At 50.5% G+C, this 20,270-nt stretch overlaps 1 protein-coding gene and 1 long non-coding RNA gene across 8 annotated transcripts; one reads left to right on the top strand and one right to left on the bottom strand.

Annotated features, from left to right (window-relative positions):
* Positions 1–193: 193 nt before the first annotated feature.
* LOC101066581 (SWI/SNF-related matrix-associated actin-dependent regulator of chromatin subfamily D member 3) lies at positions 194–20,141 on the bottom strand. 7 transcript variants are annotated; one of them, XM_029842519.1, is made up of 14 exons: positions 19,849–20,141; positions 8,292–8,497; positions 6,824–6,913; positions 5,888–5,930; positions 4,904–5,026; positions 4,682–4,807; positions 4,194–4,289; positions 2,953–3,054; positions 2,718–2,879; positions 2,557–2,654; positions 2,346–2,481; positions 2,118–2,240; positions 1,885–1,986; positions 194–1,813 (listed from the first exon to the last, which is right to left on the bottom strand). In XM_029842519.1, the coding sequence occupies exons 1-14, from the start codon at positions 19,858–19,860 to the stop codon at positions 1,760–1,762; spliced, it is 1,473 nt and encodes a 490-aa protein (XP_029698379.1). In that variant the 5' UTR covers positions 19,861–20,141; the 3' UTR covers positions 194–1,759. The 7 variants fall into 7 exon arrangements, with proteins under 7 accessions (XP_029698379.1, XP_029698376.1, XP_029698375.1 ...); XM_029842516.1 differs by lacking the exon at positions 19,849–20,141 and adding an exon at positions 12,435–12,798; XM_029842515.1 differs by lacking the exon at positions 19,849–20,141 and adding an exon at positions 10,862–11,045 and having other exon boundaries at positions 4,682–4,804.
* On the top strand, positions 12,842–14,912 carry LOC115251188 (uncharacterized). The gene is made up of 3 exons (XR_003889733.1): positions 12,842–12,983; positions 13,286–13,561; positions 14,649–14,912. It is a non-coding gene; the product is annotated as an uncharacterized lncRNA (long non-coding RNA).
* Positions 20,142–20,270: the final 129 nt, after the last annotated feature.

Here is a 20,270-nt window from a genome sequence, read left to right as displayed (position 1 = left end):
AGCTTCACGCCACAACGGCGTCTAATCTAATTACTGAACTGATTTTCTTCATGGTTACCTTGATTTCTGTTCTTCTAACTGGTGAATTTAAAGCACTCGTGAATGCTAATCAAAGCCTGACACATGATTGACACCTAAAAGGAATGTGACTGTTTAAAGATGTGGAAAGAAAGACACTTTAAAGACGATGGCATTTACAAACTTTGGCAAGCGCTTCTTTATTTACATCCAGGCTGTCCTGCAGTGTCACGGCTGTTTCCCCCCCATTTCTAAAAATCCAGTTTGAGTACTTCAGGAGTCTGGATCCCTTTTCTTCCCAGTTGGTGCCGCTCGGACTGTTTTCACGCACGTCCTCAACAGCTGTCGGGACGACGCGGCTCCCGCTCTCCTCCGCCAGGGGGCGCCAGAGAGCCAGCGACAACAGCCACACAAAGACGTTTCTCCAGGTCAGAGACAGGACTACAAGACACTACCTTTGACTACATTTCTGCTCTAAGGAGTGCAGTTCTCATAACTTAATAACAAAAATCAAACACAGCTCAGAAAAGTAAACACACACCTACAGTTAGTTGCTGGTAGGGCATATCATTTTTGGCAAAAAAGTTTCCAGAAGGCATTCGCTTTTGCTCGTCACAGACACCGGCCTGCTTTGCCAGGTTGATATATACGTATATATACACACACGCCGTCTGTCGGATGCATGGATGAACATCCGTGAAGCATGCATAGGTCGTGGTGAATCATCCAATCGGCGCACAGTGCAAATCAATGGTGGAAAGAGTGTGTGTCCATTCGATGACATATACAAAGAAGCTGAGCGTGAGAGGAGATGGATGCAGGATGTTTCATGGGTGGAAAGCAAGGGAGCCGTTTTCATTGTTGCAGCTTCCAGCTCCCACGACGGTCAGGGGACGGAGCTAAAATAAACCGCCCCGTCCCGAGACACGGAGGAACATTCCTGCCCCGCCGAATCCCCCTCAAAACAAACGCACGCAGTCCGCCGTGTACTGTACAGCCCCCCCTCTTTAAGGGGCAAAAACATATTTACATTCACATCTGAATTCAAACCAATCCTCCTCCGTATGGTATAAAAAGCGGGAAAAAAAGTAGACGCAGTCCTGCAGATCTGGGGTCAGACGGTCGCAAAAGCTCAACTTTGGAAGGGAATTTTCTCTGAAATGACACAAAACGTTCCAATTTTCCTTCCACTTCCTCCTAAACCCAGATGAGCTCTCTTGTGCCCACTTTTTAAAAAAAAATAAAATCATTTCCTTCTCGTGGCAGCCTTTGGTAACACCTTCAGCACATCTCAGAACACACAAGGAAGAGAAAGTGAGCGATTCCAGGAAAAATCCCAACAGCTACAGGCAAATTTATCACCTTTTAGGGAAGAAAATTGGATTGTTGCTATAAAAAGACACAAAGGTTTAATGTTGCGATGGTGTAATTAATACTGTTGTGAGAAATGTAGTAAAAACGGGACGCTAATCTCGCCTTTGCTGGTGTCAGATATCACTGAAAAACGAAGAAAAAAGAACCCCACAACTATTCTGATCCGAGAGTCCAGTGTGACGCAGCAAAATCTTTGAGATGAGTGTGTGTGTGTGTTAGCAGCCAGTTTTTTGTCGTACTGTTGGAGATATTTACAGAGTAAAGAGTAGCAGGTGGAAGAAATGGTGATGGCGATGAGGCGGCGGCGCCCCCTGACCTCCAAACACACTCAGACGCACAGGTACGGTGGGGCGCGGGGGGTCTGGGTTCATGTGGTGCGCACGGCTAAGGCCTGTTCCAGCTCCTGCCTCCTCTGCTGAATCTGTCAGTGGATCAGTCAAATTAGGACGGGACTGGTTCTAGAGATCGGGAGACGGATGATTGCATCCTCACCTTGCAGTAGAAATAGCGGCTGACGGCCTCCTGGGACCAGGGCTCGTGATAAAACGCCGCCCTCCTCTCCTCTTCAGGGTTCCCCACCACGTCTGTCATTAACTACAGCCAAGGAGAGGGCGGAGCCATTAATGACAGGACCTAATCACCATCCATCCATCACCGGCTCCACACGGAGCCAATCAAACCCATGACCTGCTTGCTAATTAGTAGTAAGGAGGTCGATACTGAACCTTGAGGTCTCGGCTCTGGGATTTCAGCCAGTCCTGGATGTAGCCCTTGGGATCTCTGGAGAAACTGAGCATGAAGTCCCTCTGGATCTTCAGCTGGTTGATGGACTCGATGGTCTCGTGGATCTGAGAAAACAGCGCCGTTACATGAACTTTAAAAACTGGCAGCTTGGCGTTCCGCAGGGCAGCTCGCTCGCCACCCTAAAGTTGTCGGGTCAGAGGTGAGCTCACCTTGTTGTCCAGCGAGGCGATTTCCTGCTGGTTGGCGGTGGAGAGGAGGAAGCTGCTCATTTGGCTCTTCAGGGGGTCCTCCACCTCCACATCGATGTCGTAGCAGGCCGTCTTCTTGTGGTCGTTGGGGTCCACGCTAACGCCGTCAACAGCGCGTCAGTGAAACGCAGACAGGAAGTCACTTCAGAGAAAGTCTGCGAGGGGAGTTTACCTGATAATGTGGTTGATGACGATGGGGTCGGGGGGCAGGAGGAGGTTGGTGAGACGCTGAGGGATCTCGGAGAACTTCAGGCGAGGGCAGTCAAAAATCTAGGGCAATAAGCTGACGTCAGCGTCCCTGAACGTCCTCTGGGGGCTCCAGGTGTGACGTACCTGCTGGAAGTACTTATCACAGTTGATGTACTCCTTGTCGTGCGAGTCCTGCAGCTTGTTGGTTTTGATGTACTGCCAGAGGGCCTGGATGATGCAGGAGCGGGTCTGGGTGTGAATGCCCAGCAGGCGAGCCAGGCGGGGGTCCAGCTTGAACTGGGGGGGCTGCGGAGACGAGGCAATCGGGTCAGGAGCCTCATGGCGTCCGGTGATTTCGGCGCTATCGGTAGCGGCTCACCTGGTAGTCCAGCATCAGCAGCAGAGTGCAGCGCACGCTAACGTCTCCGGGACGCTTCACCTGGAAGCCGTCCGTCTCCTGCGTGGTGGGCGTGCGGTGCCACTGCGGCCAGAAACCCAATTGGCTGGTTATTCTCTTCATCATCATCATCATCATCATCATCGCTGGCTTTTCTCTGTGTTTTGTGCTGACTAGCATGCTAACGTTGTGAGCGCCTCTGAAGTCTGACAGACAATTTCATCTCCTTTGAGGAAATTAGAGCCTTTAACGATGGTTTTTGGGTTATATCCTACACATAAACAGCCGGGGGAAATTGTGAATTCTTTTTTTTTTTCTTCAACCATTGTGGATAAACACTCAAAATCCAGAGGCCACATATTCACGCTCTGTTCTGAGCTAAAGATTTCCAATTGAGCCTGTCTGTATCTCGCAGCCTTGATGCTGGCCTCAAGTGCCACATCTGCGGTGGAAGGGGGGAGTGAATAGTTTTTAAATGTACCCACACAGAGTGTACCAAGACACCGAGATAGCAGAAGGTTAACCGCGCGGCTCCCCTGCTGAATGGTGCGATAATCGAGCTCGCGCTATCCTCCGGCAGAAAAAACAACCCCCCCCCCCCCCATTAACATTCAGTGTTTCAACCTTCACGTTCGTGTTATTGGAAGCTGAAAAGAAAAAGCATTTAAGAAATGTCTTTGGTGCAGATTGATTGCTCTCAATTGCCAACATGGAGTAATATTTTACATCCAATCAGCGGCTCAACCTGTAAAGCGCTGACAAAAAGGGCTCTTTTGAAAGGACCTCGTTTAGGACCAAACACTCCAACGCCGCGCTAAAATACCCTCTTAAAAGGCGGAATGTTGAGAATTCATAATGTTTACCACAAAAGTCTTAAAGTGGATTTTATTTTTTACTGCAAAGGCACAAAGGGAAGGAGCCTAATTAAACATTTTCCACGCTGGCACTTATTTTTGACTACATTCACCTTGGAATGCAGAAATTTTATTCTACTTTGGATTCACGCCATCCATCCATCCCATGCAAATACAGCTGTGTTGCACAGGAGGCACGTTGAGGCTTTTCTGCTTGTGCTGCACTTCCTTCAGCTCATTCTAGAACTTCTATAGCGTGTTAGCATGTAGCTTTTGTGTGGACAAAGTGAAGCAGCTACAGCTGAAGACCAACGGTTGGGAAATGATGAAATGATGAAATGATGAATGGGATGTTCTGTTTGCACTGACCTCCACCAGGTGGTTGTCTGGCCCGTAGAGGTCTTTGTCCAGCTCGATCACCAGGCTCTTAAAAAAGGAAGAAAACTTCTTCTTCTGCTTCCCTGGCTGTGAAACACAGGCAGTCGGCCGCTACATTAACGGCCTCAAACAAGCACAAGCTTCGTCTCTCAGAGCAACGCTACTCAAAAAGCCACAAGAGGCCGCGTGAGATCATGCAGCGAGACGTTCTCAGAGTCCACTTCCTGTGAGCTCCACCAGAAATATTTGTGGTTTGTGAGACTTCAATGGCTCCTCCAGCTGCGAGACATCACCAGGAACGTCGGAACCCTTTTTATTTTTTTTATTTTTAAAGCTAACGCTGCAAAACTTTCTGGGATCTGGTCTCCGCGGCACTGGTCGTCCGCGTTCCGGGTCGGGCCAACAACAACGCGGAAAGATTATGATCTCAGCTGTCCGCCGCTCGCTCGCTCGCTCGCTGCCGATAAAAAGGGACTCACGTCATCCAGTAACTTTCCCTCCACTCGCAGTTCCCATGAGGCAATGCTGCCGTCTGAGTCATCGGCGTCAGGTCTGGCGGGGTTGAAGGTGTTGGAAATGTAGAGCCTCAGTTTTCGCTTTTGCTGCTGACACGAGGGCATAGAGAAATCACGGGAGTTAACAGCAGGAGGGGCGGGAGAGAGGGCGCCGTTCAGCCGCGCCCGGCCCGCTTTGCTCGCTACCTTCATCGGCCTCTTCAGCGCCTCCTGGATGTCCACGCGTTTGCGCATTATGGTCTGGTCCAGTTTACGCTCGAACGCCAGCAGGTCCATGTAGGCCTGGGACTCCGGGACCAGCTCGCGGATCTGTTCACACGGGAGACCGTCGGAGGTTTGAAGACACAGCAGGATGCCGGTTTTCTCCACAATTTATCTGTGGCTTTCTCTAAAAAGACATTATCGATCCGCCATCCCTTGAAGCCGCTCCGGCTTATCTCAAGGACATTTGGTCCCAGCGCATCGAGAGCTTTGTCCTCAACCTGGCGTCCTTCTCGCGCGTTTAAAGGGGGCGCGGATGGACAAAGACGCGTGTCCTTTGTTGTTGAAACTTGTTACCAAACTTCCAAAACTCCTCGCTATGCTAATGCTATCCTGCTAAACCTGGGCCTCTTGTGATGTACGGACGGTGCGATCCCTTAATACGGCGGTCCCAGGGGACGCCAGGGAGCATCAGCCGTGCCCACCTCTCCCTAATTCTTTCATGCTTCCTCCTCAACGGCTGCCTCCATTGTTCCCCATCGCTCCGTCACTACCTCCATCTCGCCGTCTTTCACCAGGCCGAGGTGCCGGGCGGACAGAGTGGGGGAGACATTCCTGATCCCTGAGTCATTATTGTGGAGTGGCGCCCAAAGCCGTGCCTACCGCTATCTCTCTGTCTGGGATATGCCTGGGATAAGACCTCGGCCAAGACACTCGCAGTTTCCAGACCTTTTCCAGGACCTTTCCAGGGCGCGGGCCTGGAAATCTGCAACCACGGAGCGAAATTCACAACCTAAGAAAGCCTCCCGTTTGCACCCCTTCATTGTCATCGACCGGCCCTCCGCACCTTCTAAGAAGCCTTGACTTCAAACACACACACACAACCAAGATCTCTGTGTCCTGCACACAAAAATAACACACAGACAAAGAGAAAAGAGAACAACAAAGGTAAAAAATATGCAGCCTCACCCTTTGCGGAAGAATCTTGTCTGCCATTTTCCTTCTCTTTGCACTAGAGAGGGAGAGAGAAAGAGAGAGAAAGAGGAAAAAGAGAGCATGTTACTATGGTGACTGATAGCGTAGCACCCAGGCCATCTGCTAAAATGCTGGGCCATATCCAGCACCCCAGCATCCCAGCTGTGTGTGTGTGTGTGTGTGTGTGTGTGTGTGAGCTCATGACTTGGTGTAAAATGCAGCCGTTCACCTTCAAAGCGAGCGAATCCTTTAAAGTGCCACGCCGCACGCCTTTAGCGTGACATATATTCACTGCACGCGCACACACATGCACACGCACACGCACTCTGCAGCGTCCGTGTTGGCGACAGGGTGGTGTTTTGGGGTTTTGGAGTCTGAGTGGAGCGGGTGTTTTCATTCATGAATTTCTGGCATTTCCTGTTGTGTGAGGCACCAAAAGCAACATTTTCTTTTAAAATCTCACACGTGGCCGAATACAAAGTTGGGCCAAAGGAACCGAGACCACCGTTTGCATGAATTTTGGGGCCGTGCATGCAGGTTTGTTGGTTCTTGTGGCGTGTTCCTGGGGAGCACTACGCTAAAGAATAAAACCAAGCGCTGGAGTCGGGATAGCAGCTGCCCTAGTCAGTTAGCTTAGCTTAGCACCTGGGGAACAGCTAGCTATGGGTAGAAAACTCTCTATCTCACCTTTTTCCCCCCCATTTCAAGTAATCCAAGTTGAAACAGACCCTCCATCACAAGTCTCCGCTAGTTCAAACGGCCTTAAAAGGCCTTTGATGCCAGAATCTACCAGACAACGCTCCCATCATGCCATGCTCCAGTCCAGATCATGCACCACTACAGGTCAGGGGTCAGCGTCTGCCGGGTGCTTGCCTCAGGCTAACAAACGCCAGGGTAAGAAAATGGACATGCAGCAGAATAAACTCCTACTTTGATCCAAGCGTGGGATCTGACTGTGGCTCTCTCATGTCCATCTGCCTCGCCGGCATCTCGCTGGCTCCGGGGTATCCGACCGTCTTCCTAGGAATCGGTGAGGGATTCGAGGGTTGTCCGGTTAGACACAAACATACACTCGCTCAGAGGTAGCATGTCAGGGGGGGGGGACACGTGGTGGTGCTGGCTGCTGGTGTGTGTGTTGCGTTCAGGGGTCAGTACAAACTCTGCACAGTGTTAACAAACACCCAGAGAGGTGTGAAAGGAGGTTTGGCCGAAGTGGCTCGGTCTCACGCGCCGGGACGGCATCTGTCCGCCCGGGTTTGAGGCTCAGACGCGGGTCGACGTTTGACACGCCTGTCGATGTGCTCGTGGATCAATGGCGCCGCAGGTTCAGGGAAGAGGAGATAGAGGTCCAGGGAGCGCGCGTATTGATCTTTCCAACGAGCCCACCTGCCGCACGCCGCTCTCCTGATCTACATCGGCGCTCTGTGTGGATCTGAATGTGCCTGGAATGCTGATGTTCAGATCTTTTCTGCTGCCTAATCAGATAGCAGGCGGATCAATGGTGCAACAACAACGCAGGAACAGCTCTGAACCCCGGGTGACCACGGAATAACCACCAGCCCGAGCAACGGCGGCGTGTCCCACGCTCTCCGCCCTGTTCTCATCGCCGCGCCACGCAGCTAACACCAGCTGTGGCTCCACGCCCCACAATGGGACCGAGGTGCACCCAAACGCATCATCCCGCAGCGAGGACGAGCGCAGCGCTAATGAAGCTGGATTATAGCTCATCCCAATTATTGCTACAATAATCCGCCTTGCGAGGCGAGAAAGTGGACAAGGTTGGTTTGTTGGCGCCGATGTCGGCGGCGAGGCGCGGCGCGGCGCTGCGGAGGAAATGGTTTAGCCGCTGTAATCGTTTCACGCTGGCGTTCGTTTTATTTGGGAGAGATTACTCGAGCAGGCGGCGTCTGTCGGCGCTAGCTGTTTGAAGTGATCCCGCCGCATCCCAGGGTGGCCAAGAGGGAAGAGATGAGGAAAAATGGGTGATGGAAGAGGAGCGGTGGGTTAAAAAGAGAGAGAAACAGCCAGAGAGCACAGAAAAAAACAAAATGGAGGATGAAGAGATACACAGAAGATGTGGTTTCACCTCTCATCTCCGCTTTTCACCATTAGCATCGTTAGCATTAGCATTACGTAGTATCTTCTGCCTTTCTGTCAGAGGTTTTTACTGTTTAAGTTCAACAGAAAACCTACATAATGCAAATCTAAGTCAAATCTGGAGTAGTAATAAACACTGTGGTCCATCTCTTCATACGTTCCGTACGTATGAATCATGACTCTGTTTGGTTTGGGGCTCGGCGCCAGTAAGAACATTATATTAGCAGTTGCATTTGAAGCGGAACCACGGCTGCATGATCTCAGCAGGTTTTCCACAGGCGCGCCGTGCGTCCACACTCACTTCCTGGCCCGGTTCTGGACGGTCTGTTGCTGCTGCTGCTGCTGCTGCTGGACCTGCTGGGAGGGCGCGGGCCTCTTACGGCTGGCCTCTATCACCGGGGTGGGCAGGCCGGGCCGGACCGCCGGGCTGCCTCCGTACGGCGGGCCAGGGGGGCCCATCGGAGCGCCCTGGTGGGGCATCCTCGCTCCGGACGGCATTCCAGGACGCTGAGGGGTGAGAAGACAGGTTATGTGAATATATTTTTATCCAAACAGTGCATCTATAAATACAACAAAGGAGCCAGATCAGATGTAGCGTCGACGTGAGGAGATCTGAGCCGCAGCAGTGAGTGAGGAACAGATCCAAAAACATCAGGTGTGACGGCGGAAAAGCTCCCTCGCACCCTCCTCCGAAGGAACGCAAACAGTCCCGCGCTGACATCTGGGAACAACTGGAGCGCCCTCACCTGCGCCTGTCACTCCCATGGCAACAGCTGGCTCCCTGAGACTAAACTCTGGCACACTAGGCAGAACCAGCCCGTTTAACAGCAATAAACATGTTAAACATGTTAAATAATGTGCAGTGTGTGCGAAAAAAGCTGCACGACGGTCGTCAGCACCATCGTCCCAAATACTGTATCCCATGATGCTTCAGGAGCCGCGAGCTGCTTAGCATCGCTAACGTTAACACGAGAACTTTGTCAAACCCTCTCCAGCCGCGAGGGTTCATATGCATGATAACTGGTCCTGTTGAGCCATTTTCTCTGAATTTTTGATACTTTTAGTTGAATTTAAGCAACGTCCTTGGCGTGCGAAGTAGCAAAAGTCGTCTTTAGCCACTTTTCAGATGAAAATCCCTTTTATTCATGTCACAGTGCAACAAAAGCGCAACCAGGTGACGGCTTTTATTCCCGCTGGTGAGCTTTCAGAAGGCGATCGCTAAAATGCTAATGCTAACGGGGTTTCAGGAACCCATAAGTGGGTAGATAGTGAAATGATCCAAAAATACAAAAGTCCGTTTCTGAGCTCCAATAAAAAATAAACCCTCCAAAGACGCGTCCTGTCTCCTTCTTCACGCCACCTCGGTAGCATCCAAACCCTCTTTTATTGGATATTTCATTCATTCGAGCTGCCAAAACATTGAATAAATAAAGATGAAATAAAGTGACCTTTCCTAACCAGCAGAGCGCTGATGAAATGCGCCGCGATTGTTGAATGTTTGGAGCAGAAGGACGGATGGAGAATTAAAAATGTTTCACAGCCGCGCACGTGAGCGCACGTTATAGTTTCCCTCGCGCCTCCGTGCGCACGTTGACGAGCACGAGAATTGATCTTTAGACTGTCGGCAAACAGGCGTGGACGCGCCTTTGAAAACAAACAAAGAGGAAATAAAACACCAGCGTGGGGTGTGTGTGTGTGTGTGTGTGTGTGTGTGTGTGTGTGCGTGTGTATGGGGGTGGGGGGCGAACCTGTTCGGGTTCAATAACGCGACGGGGCCTGACAGAACGAGGTCGGCGTCTTTGGTGCCCTTTGAAATAGTGACCGAGTGGAGCCTGCGTGATAAGCCCGAGCAGGCGGCGCTGTCACTCCAGCCGGCTGTTTGGTCGGCGGTGAGGGGGAGGGGGTGTTCAGAAGAGGATAAGGAAACATATGGTGGGGGGGGGGGCAAGATGGGCACCTTATGGAGACTTAAGGGCCGCTTCATTCCTGAGCGTTTGTGTTACCGTGGATGTTTGTGATGGACTCTGAAACCCTCCCAAAGACAGTGAGTGGATCATCGGACCTGCTGAACTGGTTCCAGTCCTCTGACCCGAGCCAGGAATCACATCTGCCGTGTGGACGGATATCTGAGAAGTGTGCTGGCATCTCCAGAGGGATTTGGAGCGGTCAAATTTAACCCAGACGCCACCACGCTGTCGCAGGACCGCGACCGGAGGCCTGAAACCTGCGACTGGGTGAAGACGGGGTTCCGAGCGTAAAGTTGCCAGATGATTCTTGTTCCGCTCACACAGAGAGACTAATCAAATATGTTCCTTTCCATAAACGCTGACTTCTGGAATGTCTTTTCATTCTGATCCAACATTCCAGAAAATTTCAACCTGTTCGACGAGCATCATTTAAGTAGCCCATCGATGTTCTTCTGTCCGACACTGATGCTAAATGCTAAAATTGTCCCTCAAATTGACTCACTGACGACTAAATCATGTATAGAAATGTTTTGCTAACTAATTACTACATATTTTATTGTTTTTGTTGGCGCCGCCGTAGTGTCATGCTACTACATGATGTCATCAAGCTGCGTCTTTTCCTCCTTTTGGAACTAGGAGCCCCCTAGTGGCCGGAGGAACGAGTTGCACATGTAAAATCAGCAGCAACACAAAGTTCTAAAGCTACACAGACCAGTGCATTTTGTTGTACTTTAGTTTATCACCCCCCGCCCCCCACACACACACACACACACACTGCTGGAAGGTTGGTGTCAACACCCTCGGCTAACTCCACACAAATGCAGGAACACACACAACCCCAGAAACGCAACAGGAGGGAGGTAGGAGACAGATAACGAGAAATAACATCAGCCGAGCCACGAACCTCGGCTACCGGACGCCGCCAAGACCGCCACGACCTTCTAGGACCACGCCGGCGCTCACGCCAGCACGCCTCCGTCTGTTCGCCAGCACGTTCGCGTCGATAAACGCGCATCGTCTCCCCCATCCCGCGCCGAGATACCGAGATTTTTCCGCCCCTGCGGGACGCGGAGCGAAAAAACCCGCGGCAGCTTACGCAATGGGACGTTCTCCAGGGGAGGGGGGGGTTGGCGTTTGACAAAATATGCAGAGGGAAATATTTGGCTTGGAGCAGCCAGAGCTTCATCAAGGTTAATTGGCCTGTCGAGAGGACGCGGTCGGCTCCACCATCCATCACCTGCCCCATTGTTTCCTAAAGTCTGCCTCTGTGAGGAAGGACGGCCTCCTGCCAAGAGACGGCGCCTCTTCATCACCTGGAGAGCTTTGGGGGCAGCGCTACGGTCTGCTGCACCGTCCTGAACTCTGGCGAGGTGACGCCAGCCGGGCGGGTTCGGCTTTTGCTAATATTATTAGAATAAAGTGCCGATTCATGTTTCTGCGCAGATCTTTGGGGCGCCACGGACCACAACGTTCCAGGTTTGGGGGTCGTTTCTTCGAATTCCTTTGATTTCAAAATATGAAAGAAAATGAGAGCAAATGTTGAAATAATTCAGCTCATTATGTGTTAATTTATGGAGAAAATAAAGTCCCGCGTAGCGTCAGAAGATGAGCGTTTCAACTCACTTCCTTTCTATTTTTTCTTTTTTTTTTAAAATGAGGAAACAAAAATATCCATAAACGCAAAACATCAAAGCAATCTTGAGGCTCCGGACCCTCTTTTAACTGGTCACAAAGAAGATACGCAGTGGAATATCAATGGAGAATTGACAGATGACTCAATAGTTCACACTGGGGCCATGAGACAAAGTAAAACTTTATGGATAGAAAAGGGAGAGACTTTTCCATCCTCGGCATCTGCCCGCTGATTCATCCCGCCCGTGTCCTGGCGTGTAAAAGCCCAGAGTGGGAGGAGCAGGCTAACAGTTGCCTAACCTCTAACCGTGAGCGACACTTGACGTGACATTTCATGCTAGCTGCACATGAATGGGCTGATTGTTCTGCGTGATTTCCAGGATTGGCCATCTGCCTCAGCCGCGTCCGCGCTACTACGTCCGTGCGCCCCCGTGACCTTTCGGGATCAGACCCCTCCGCCGAGCGCCGCCACGCCGCCTGGGAGGTTGCCCGTGCTGTCGGGCTCGTCATGTTTGTCCCGCAGGAGCTCCTGCGTTAGCCGAACGGGGAGCTGGCCGCTTCTCCGCCTGTCAGAAACCGTCTCCATCCTTTCTGCAGCTACATCCCATCAACGCCGCCCCGCTTCCCGTCCTCTCGCCCCATCCTCCTCTGCCAGGCTGGGATCCAGGAGGCTGGAAATAACCTTCACATGGCTCAGCGCTACCCAGCTCTCCCTCGCACGCCGACAGCACGCCACTGCCGCCGCCGCCGCTGCTGCACTGACTCACGCACTAACACACGCACGCGCGCACACGCACAGATGCATGCCAGAGCCCTTCACGGGAATGACGGACAGCGCCACTCACCACTCCATGGACCAGGAACTCAAACAGTTTGCTCTTGGTGGCTTTCCTGGCTCCCCCCGCCGTCTCCTCCGTAGCCATTTGCTCAGTCCCCTCCGTTCACCCGGCTGTGTCTCCCCTCTCCTTCTTTTGTCTTTCCCTCTCCCTCCTGTTCCCCTCCCCTGCTCCACTTTCCTTCTCTTTGTGCTCTCCTTTTCAGCACTGCCTGTCCCTGGCTCTCCTTCTCCCTCTCCCTCTTTTGAACGTGAAGCAGCCCCGCCGAGTCCCTCGCTGTGTCTAGCTCACTTTTTAGTTGAGCCGGATTTCAGGAGCCCGGCACGTCGCTCGGAGGTGGGGACGGCGGAGGGGGTGGCGGCGGTGCGCTGGGGGTCTGTCAGGGGGGATTCGGCCAGCCCACCCCGACGCTCCCCCGCACAGCTGTTGCATTCCATTGGAAGATAAGGGCACGGCGAGGCTGCTGTTTGGTCTGAACGGGGGCTGGGAAGGTTACAGCCAGTCAGCCATTCCTCTGCTGCTGCAGCTTCCCCCTCGCTGACCAACCCAGAGGCCACGGTCAGCACACACAGAGCTGCAAGTCCTCCGCTCATTCTCAAAAAAAAAAAAAGAAAAAGGAAAAAAATAGGACATCGTGCTCTTAAAGGGAAAGTGCTGCATATCATTAACATGCACTTACGTCCCAGTATATTACATCTGTTACCATATTAATACATTTTTTTCTGATATACTGTAAATATGGGATGTATATCAGACACATCAGATCAACGGGATCAGTACAACAAATATTACTGATATATGTTATCTTATTAACACAGATCTAATCATTTGTCTGTTTTCTTGCCTATTTTTTTCTTTAGTATTGTTAAATGATGAAGGAGAGCAAACCAGGTCCTTGGCCAGGACATTAAAGGCCCCACATAACAGCTAATATCAAGGATTAAATCATTCAATCTGAAAATCAGGGCGACGCAGTGTCACGTCAGCCATGTGATGACGAAGGCGACGATGGCAAAGATGGCGTGGTTTCCTCAATGGGAAGCCTCAGAAGTGTCACAACAACGCTCCAAAGAGGAGCAGGCCATGTCAGGAGCACCTCCATTTCCTGTGCCGTCCTCGTCAGAGTGCATTCACAGGTTAGCAATACTTCCTGCACCCCCCTCCCATGGCTTTCACCTTTCACCCACTAGCCGGTACAGAGGCTGCACTCAGGCTGGGGCAAATAAGCCTGGGAGTGTGTGTGTGTGTGTGTGTGTGTGTGTGTGTGTGTGTGGGGTGGGGGGAGTGGACCAGTGAAGCGTCGGTCACTTCACACATAAAATTTCAATCAGGCTGTTTTCCAAACATTTATTCATAAAATGCAGAGACCTGAATTGTACGGGGGTGAAAGAGTCCAGGCAGTGTGTGTGTGTGTGTGTGTGTGTGTGTGTGCGTGTGCGGCCATTTTAAGTTGAAATATGATCAAATGCAAGCTTGAGATTCGTGCTCCACCGACTCGTCTTCTCCCAGCATCAGATCATGAGAGTGAAATATTCATGAGGTTATTTGAATGACAAAGGAGGTGAAGAGGGCCAGATTCAAGAGGAGGGCCCGACTGGTGGACACGCGACGGCATATTGTCACTTTTTATTGTCCCCTCCTCCTCAAAAGCGTCGAGCCAAGTGCCAGAATAAAAGGCAAAAGCCAACAGCTCCGTGGCCTAAATCACAATCAGCACAACATTCTGACAAGTTTAAATATGGGGTGAGGGATGAGGAAAGGTGGCGTCGCCAGGACAGCTGGTAAGTGGGTCTTGAGACCCTTCAGGTCAGAGGTCGCGACCTTCAGGAGGACATGGTAGAGCCTCAGAAGTAGCAGTAACAGGTCTGCACAGTGCAGAGATGTGCAGAAATTCAGCACCTAATTGCGATTATTGGAATTGAATGATTGGTTCATTTAAAGCTGGCTTATTGGCTGGCGCTCCTGCTGAAGTGTGGCTCGGTGGCGCCACCTGCTGTTACAATGAAGAAACTGCCTCCGTCTTCATTTGGGTAGGGAAGGAATCACGAAATAAACCTGTGAGTGATAAATCCCTCGCACTCTCTTCCCTCAACATTTTCCTCCCCGCTCGAACCCGGCAGCAGCGTCCGCCCTCGCTGGCACCGCGTGAGAGTAACCTTGTGTTGCGTAACGTATGACGAAAAGCCTTTACGTGTATTAATCACATGGCTATTTTCCCTCAAGGTCAACCTGGCCAATCCACCCCCCCTCTGATTCTGAGACTGCGCCCCGGCCCCCGTTTCTTCAGCGACAGCGTGCTCTTTCAAGGATAACAAAGAGATCCAGCTACTCGGTCGATGAGAAAGGGAGCGCCGTGGTGCAGGAGTACTCCCTGCTGGACCCCCACAGTCGCCCTTACCAAAGCCAGTCAGTCTCACCAAATGGTGAGGCCCCCAATGTGTAGCAGCCAGGGGGGGGCAGATGGGGGCTGAAAGGGGCTAAAGGAGCGCCAGCAGTATTACTGATGACCAACAGAGGGAGCAGTCAGGCATGAGGGGTAGGAAGGAGGGGTGGGGGGGTTTAAGGAGGGGCCCACCATCAGGATGCAGTTAGATAAATGGATGTTGATGACAAGGTTAAGCTTAACTGCACTGCTCATGTTAACACGCTAATTAGTCTCCCTTAATTTAATGGTTTAACCTGAATTGATTGAGGTTTTGAAGCCTTCAATTCCCGACCCGACCACAAGAGGGAAGCAATGAGCTCACAGCCTGGTTTTATATTACAAAGAATAAAACAATATAAATAACAAGTACATGATTAAAACGGAAACAGCTGTTTAAAGTCATACCAATAAACCATAATGTTGGTGATGCAGGAATGTAAACATAAGTCAATAAAGATCCAGATTTGAATGATCTATTCTCACAAACTGAATCTGGTAAACATTGAGATTTGGTGCATATCATAACCGCAGGTATTTTTTGTTCACTTAGGTGTAACATATTAATACACACAAGGCGGGTCCCCCTCCATGGGTGCTAAAACTAGCTCGGCCATGTGGCTACAGTAGCCCAGAATGGACAAAAACATCTCAATACCAACTCAGGCCTTTGCAGTGTGAAGATTGACCTCATTTGCAATATAAATGCTACTTTTCTCCAGCATGTGGATGCATTCAAGGGGGGAAAAATGATGGAAAGATGCCACCAAGTCGCAGACACTGCATCTTTAGATTGGCTTTGAAGTTAGCACCTGTAACTGTAAATCACCCAAATGTCTCCCAGTGTGTTTAAAGAGACAAGACCAGCGTTAAACCGTGAATGACGGGGACCAGCAATCCAAAGAATGGTTTTGCCCTCTATATAAAAATGCTGATGCGTGACTTCCAGCTCCCAGAGGCAGCGTTTACATACCAGAGGCCTGGAACCTGCCCTCGTGCACGTCACTGTAGAAGACAGATGGGGTACACTGCAGGGAAGGACTGTACCGAGGGTACGGCTCCCTCCCGTGGCTGGGCCCCCTCCTTTGCTCCCCTTTCTCTTTCTTAAGAGCTGCACACAAAACGCAGCTCAATGCCTCCAGAAACGCCCGAGTGGCCGTCAGCCGCCATCAAAGCCAAATTAGAGCCGCACCTTCTCCGAGGGGGATTAACGGCTGAGAAGCACATCTCCTGGCGGGTCTCATGCAGCCCGGCATTGGTAATGAGGGGCAATAATAGAGCATCTGCTGATATTCTGCTACCAAGGTGATTTGGCACAAAAAACAGTGAGGAGGTCACACAAAGGCGCCAGCCTGAAAGGAGGCCGAGGCTCCGCGCTGGATTTTCTGGCCCGGTTTGGGACAAAGCTCCCTCGTCGAGGTGAGAAAAGACCCCGCAAGCCCTGGAACAAAGCCCCAGGCTTTACCTGCTGCGGGCATTTCCTGTTTGCTGTAACTATGACAACGGGGTAATATGTCCCCTGCCCAAAGCCAACAGCCAATGAGGTGACGGCAACTGCAGCGGTTTCAAAAGTGGAGCAGGAGCCCGTTCTGGAGCTTAAAGGGATTTTTTCTTCCTCCGGGCCGGGAGGCAATAATTCCAAAAATTCCAACTGCCATATAAAACACACACTGGCAGATTATTCCCTTCCTCTGGCCCGGATCTTTCAACACGACTCTGCCTGGGCGGGACGGGAGAGAAGAGGCGACAGAACGAGGCCAGGCCCGGAATGTGCTGGGCTGAGGCTGAGAGAGTCCAAATGGGTCGGGGAGATAACCCTCAAACCCGACCACTCCACACGCCAAAATAGAAGCACTCAGGAAAGATATTCATCAATAGGAATGAGCATCAGGGCGCCCGCTCCACTTTTCTGATCAGACGTACACATATTTCCTAAATATGAGCAGAAATCTTATATTAACCTCCCCTTTCTGTCATTTACGAAGCCCAACTAGACAATAATATATTCAAAAGAACAGATCCAGATTCTGGGAAATGTCTATAATAAACTGGGATGTGAATTAGCCCTGACGCTAACATGCTAGCTGAGGAGCGGAGCAACGTGGGGATTGGGTTGACAAACAGACTGGGAACCACTGAAGCCTAATGAGCTTGAAGTAGCATCACAACTCCAACACCTGGATAAAAGAAACACACTTTTGTGGATGAAACTGAGAAATAAATGACAGCACAGCGGCGTTCCTGTAAGCTTTTCAGTTTCCGCCATTCCACAAGCACATTCCTGCCAGCCAAGAGAAACACAAAGGGAAGTGCCCATTGTCCAATTATCCGCGCAAAAAAACGGCACACACCGAGGCCGAGAGAGAGTTTCGGCGCTGGTGCTGCGATTGGAGGAATATATATGTGTAATACAAATGATCAGAGCCTCAGCCGAGGTGGAGCGGCGGCAAGGAAAAGACGGATCGATGGAAACCCGTGAGCCGCTGCAAAACATGGATTGACCTTGATGAGGCTCCCAAACTAAATTTCAAACATGACTGAACACAGTGACCGCTGTGTGTGTGTGTGTGCACCCGAGCATGCACGTGCGCTCCTGTGCAGCTTTCCTTAAAAAGCCTGGTCAAGCACCCAGCAGACTGTAAAAGGAGCTGATCCGCTCATCAGGAGCCGCGACGCTACCTTGCATACTAATGTTCTCCCTTTCTTTCTATGGGAATATCTGCGCCAGGAGCTGGGTCAGGGAAGACTAAAACTTTCCATTTTTGTCCCATTTCTTCCCACAGAGAGGGACACTCCACCTACATCGCTGACAACACACACTTTTATGTAAAAAGGCATCACAAGCAAACATCTCAGCATTCATAAAATGCCTTGAAAGCTTCATTTACAGCGTGAATGTTGTTACACAGAGCGGGTTTCCATTGTGTGGTAATGCTGAAGTATGTCCTTTGTACAGGAAAACGTGGTTCGACTGACAAAATATATGGAAAACGGCTTTTTTTTTGCAGATCATTAGCATTATGAAACCTTTGCTTGCAGCCAAAAACATCAGTTTTATCACGTTAGTGCATCAAACCAAAAAAGAAAGGGAGGAAGTGTGGAAAATAATTGACAGATTCTAACACGATCACGATAATAAATATGTAGTTTAGCCCTCCCAAACTTTCCCATGATTTTGAGAGGGTGGTGCAATAATAAGATATGTTGAAAGTAAAACAAATGTTTGCTAAAATGAGCTATTGTCTTATTAGCTTAGCATGGCTAAACTATTGGAAAGGGATGAAAGACCTAAATTGACTCAGAAGAAAAGCAGCATAACCCTAAAATCAAAACTACATCTCATATTTTGTTGTTTTGGTCCTGAAAAATAATAGTAATAGAAATTATAATAACCAGTGTACGTGGATAATGATAGAAATTTAACACATTTGTGTTAGTATAAAAACAAACAAACAAGAAACAACAATATCATCACAGGCAAATTACATAACTTGTTTGTATGACATGCTAAGAAATTATTTATTAATTTATGACAAATTAAAATGAAATGAATTAGTGTATGCTAACAAGGTGAAACTAGATCCAGTAGCCTAGTTTTAAACGCAAATGGGACAGCAAATAACGCAGCACCTAACTGCAGTAATAAATAATAAATAAAAACAAAGACTGGGTGATTATTGGTACAAGAATAGAAAAGAAATGTAATGAGTGAGTTGGTGCAGCTCTTCTCATATTTCTGAATTAGCCTAACTGGCGTACTCCTAAAATGGATGACGCAGTGATCGCCCCCTGGTGGTCAGCTGCAATACATAAATTCTCCTACAAAATATTTTCCAAAAAGCAAAAGATAATATAGCCAACAAATAAAATTAGAGCATTTCATGAAATCGGGGCTGAGAATTTCAGACAGCAATAAACTAAAATTAAGCTAATTTCGGGCAATTAGCACGTAGCAATTAGCAGCATTTGCTTGTTGGGGTGGGAAACAATCGCTTTTAGCTCAACTATACGATCAAAAATGTCCCATCACCTAATTATTTCAAACGTGCCCTCCTGTATATTTTTCTCTTAGGTGCAATTAAGAAGTTGTGATGATCAAAACACTGATAATTGCGCAAATCGCTGAACCGGACTGAGCCGCGCTGCATGCTGGGACTCGGAGCCGGGCTCCAACTCTCAGCGGGGAAGCAAAAATGTCAAAACTGCGCAGTCTTTAGGCCCCTGGAAACGGCCAACGTGCAGAATGTGCTCCAGCGGAGGTGATTATGTTGCAGCTGGAATGTGAAAATTTGATTTTCCTTTGGCTCAGCACATTGACTGCGTGCGCCACCCCCCGAATGCCTCCCCTGCTCCCGTGCGAGCCCCAACTACCGGATCCAAAACTTTTCCTCCGAGATTAAACCCGCACTTGCATAATTACGGGCAGCCGACGCGGGGCACCGTGGCCCCCAGTCCAGGCAGGGCGGGTGGGGAGAGGTGCCGGACGCTGAAGGGGCACCGCGGACGGTCGGACGGACGGATGGCCGGTGCTGCGCACCCTCGGCCGGGCTCCGCTGCGCTCCCCCGCCCCCGGGCATCGCTCCTCAAGTGTCTGTCTGTTTCCTACACGAGTCAAGGTTAACAAGCCGCGCTGGTGTCTGCCTGCGTCGGCTGGAAAACGGGGAGGGGTGGGAGGTGGAGGTGGAGGGAGGTGAGGCGCAGCAACTATACAGTGATGCAGACACGAGTAGCCTCCAGCCCCCCTTAAATATTCCCAACCACGTCCCACTCCCTGCTGCGGATTCTCTAATAAATACATTGTGCACCGTGCGCGCTGGAACATTTCATAAAAAAAAAGGAAAAGAAAAACCCATCACAATAATCCAGATTAATGCGCATTAATCCGGGCGCCGGCAGCAATCAAAGAAATATGTAAAGAACAGTTCAAATGGTGGCTGCGGCGCGCACAAGTGATGTGGAATCAAACAAACGTGCTAACGGAGGTAGCAGAAGCATCCATACCTTTCTCTCCATCACTGGGCGCTCTCTGAAGCTACTCAACAACCGCGACTGGGGGGACTGTGTGGCTCCGCGGAGGGCTCCGCTCCTTCGTGGAGGTGGCGGGCTCAGCTTCCCCGGCACTCCTCAACTTCTTCGCGGCTTCGCAGACAGCGGCGTCTCCCTCTCACTTCCCCATCACCGGACAGCTAAGGCGAATTATTAGCAGTGGCCTGTGAGACGCCGAGCCGGGGATGGAGCGAGAGCCACGATTGGTGAAGGCTGGTTGGGGAGAGCGGGGGCGCAGGCGCGGTGCGCCTCCGCCGGAGAGTCGATCCATGAAGAGCCAGCAGCCAAAGGGAGCGTCAGCAAATTACCCCGATCACTGCTTTAGAACGAAAAATGGCAAACGGACCACTTCAGAGTGCGTAGACGCTGAAAAATGG

Source organism: Takifugu rubripes, chromosome 10, assembly GCF_901000725.2.
Source record: "Takifugu rubripes chromosome 10, fTakRub1.2, whole genome shotgun sequence".
In the NCBI taxonomy this organism is placed as follows: domain Eukaryota; kingdom Metazoa; phylum Chordata; class Actinopteri; order Tetraodontiformes; family Tetraodontidae; genus Takifugu; species Takifugu rubripes.
The sequence above is the reverse complement of the archived record's forward strand: the minus strand, read 5'-3'. Positions and strand labels throughout refer to the sequence as shown.

Coding starts and splice junctions, on each gene's coding strand:
- LOC101066581 (XM_029842514.1), bottom strand. CDS start 10,984: ATGGGGGAGACGATGCGCGTTTATCGACGCGAACGTGCTGGCGAACAG. Junction 6,914..8,291: donor GTCCAGAACCGGGCCAGGAA/GTGAGTGTGGAC, acceptor ACCGATTCCTAG/GAAGACGGTCGGATACCCCG. Junction 5,931..6,823: donor GATCCCACGCTTGGATCAAA/GTAGGAGTTTAT, acceptor CTCCCTCTCTAG/TGCAAAGAGAAGGAAAATGG.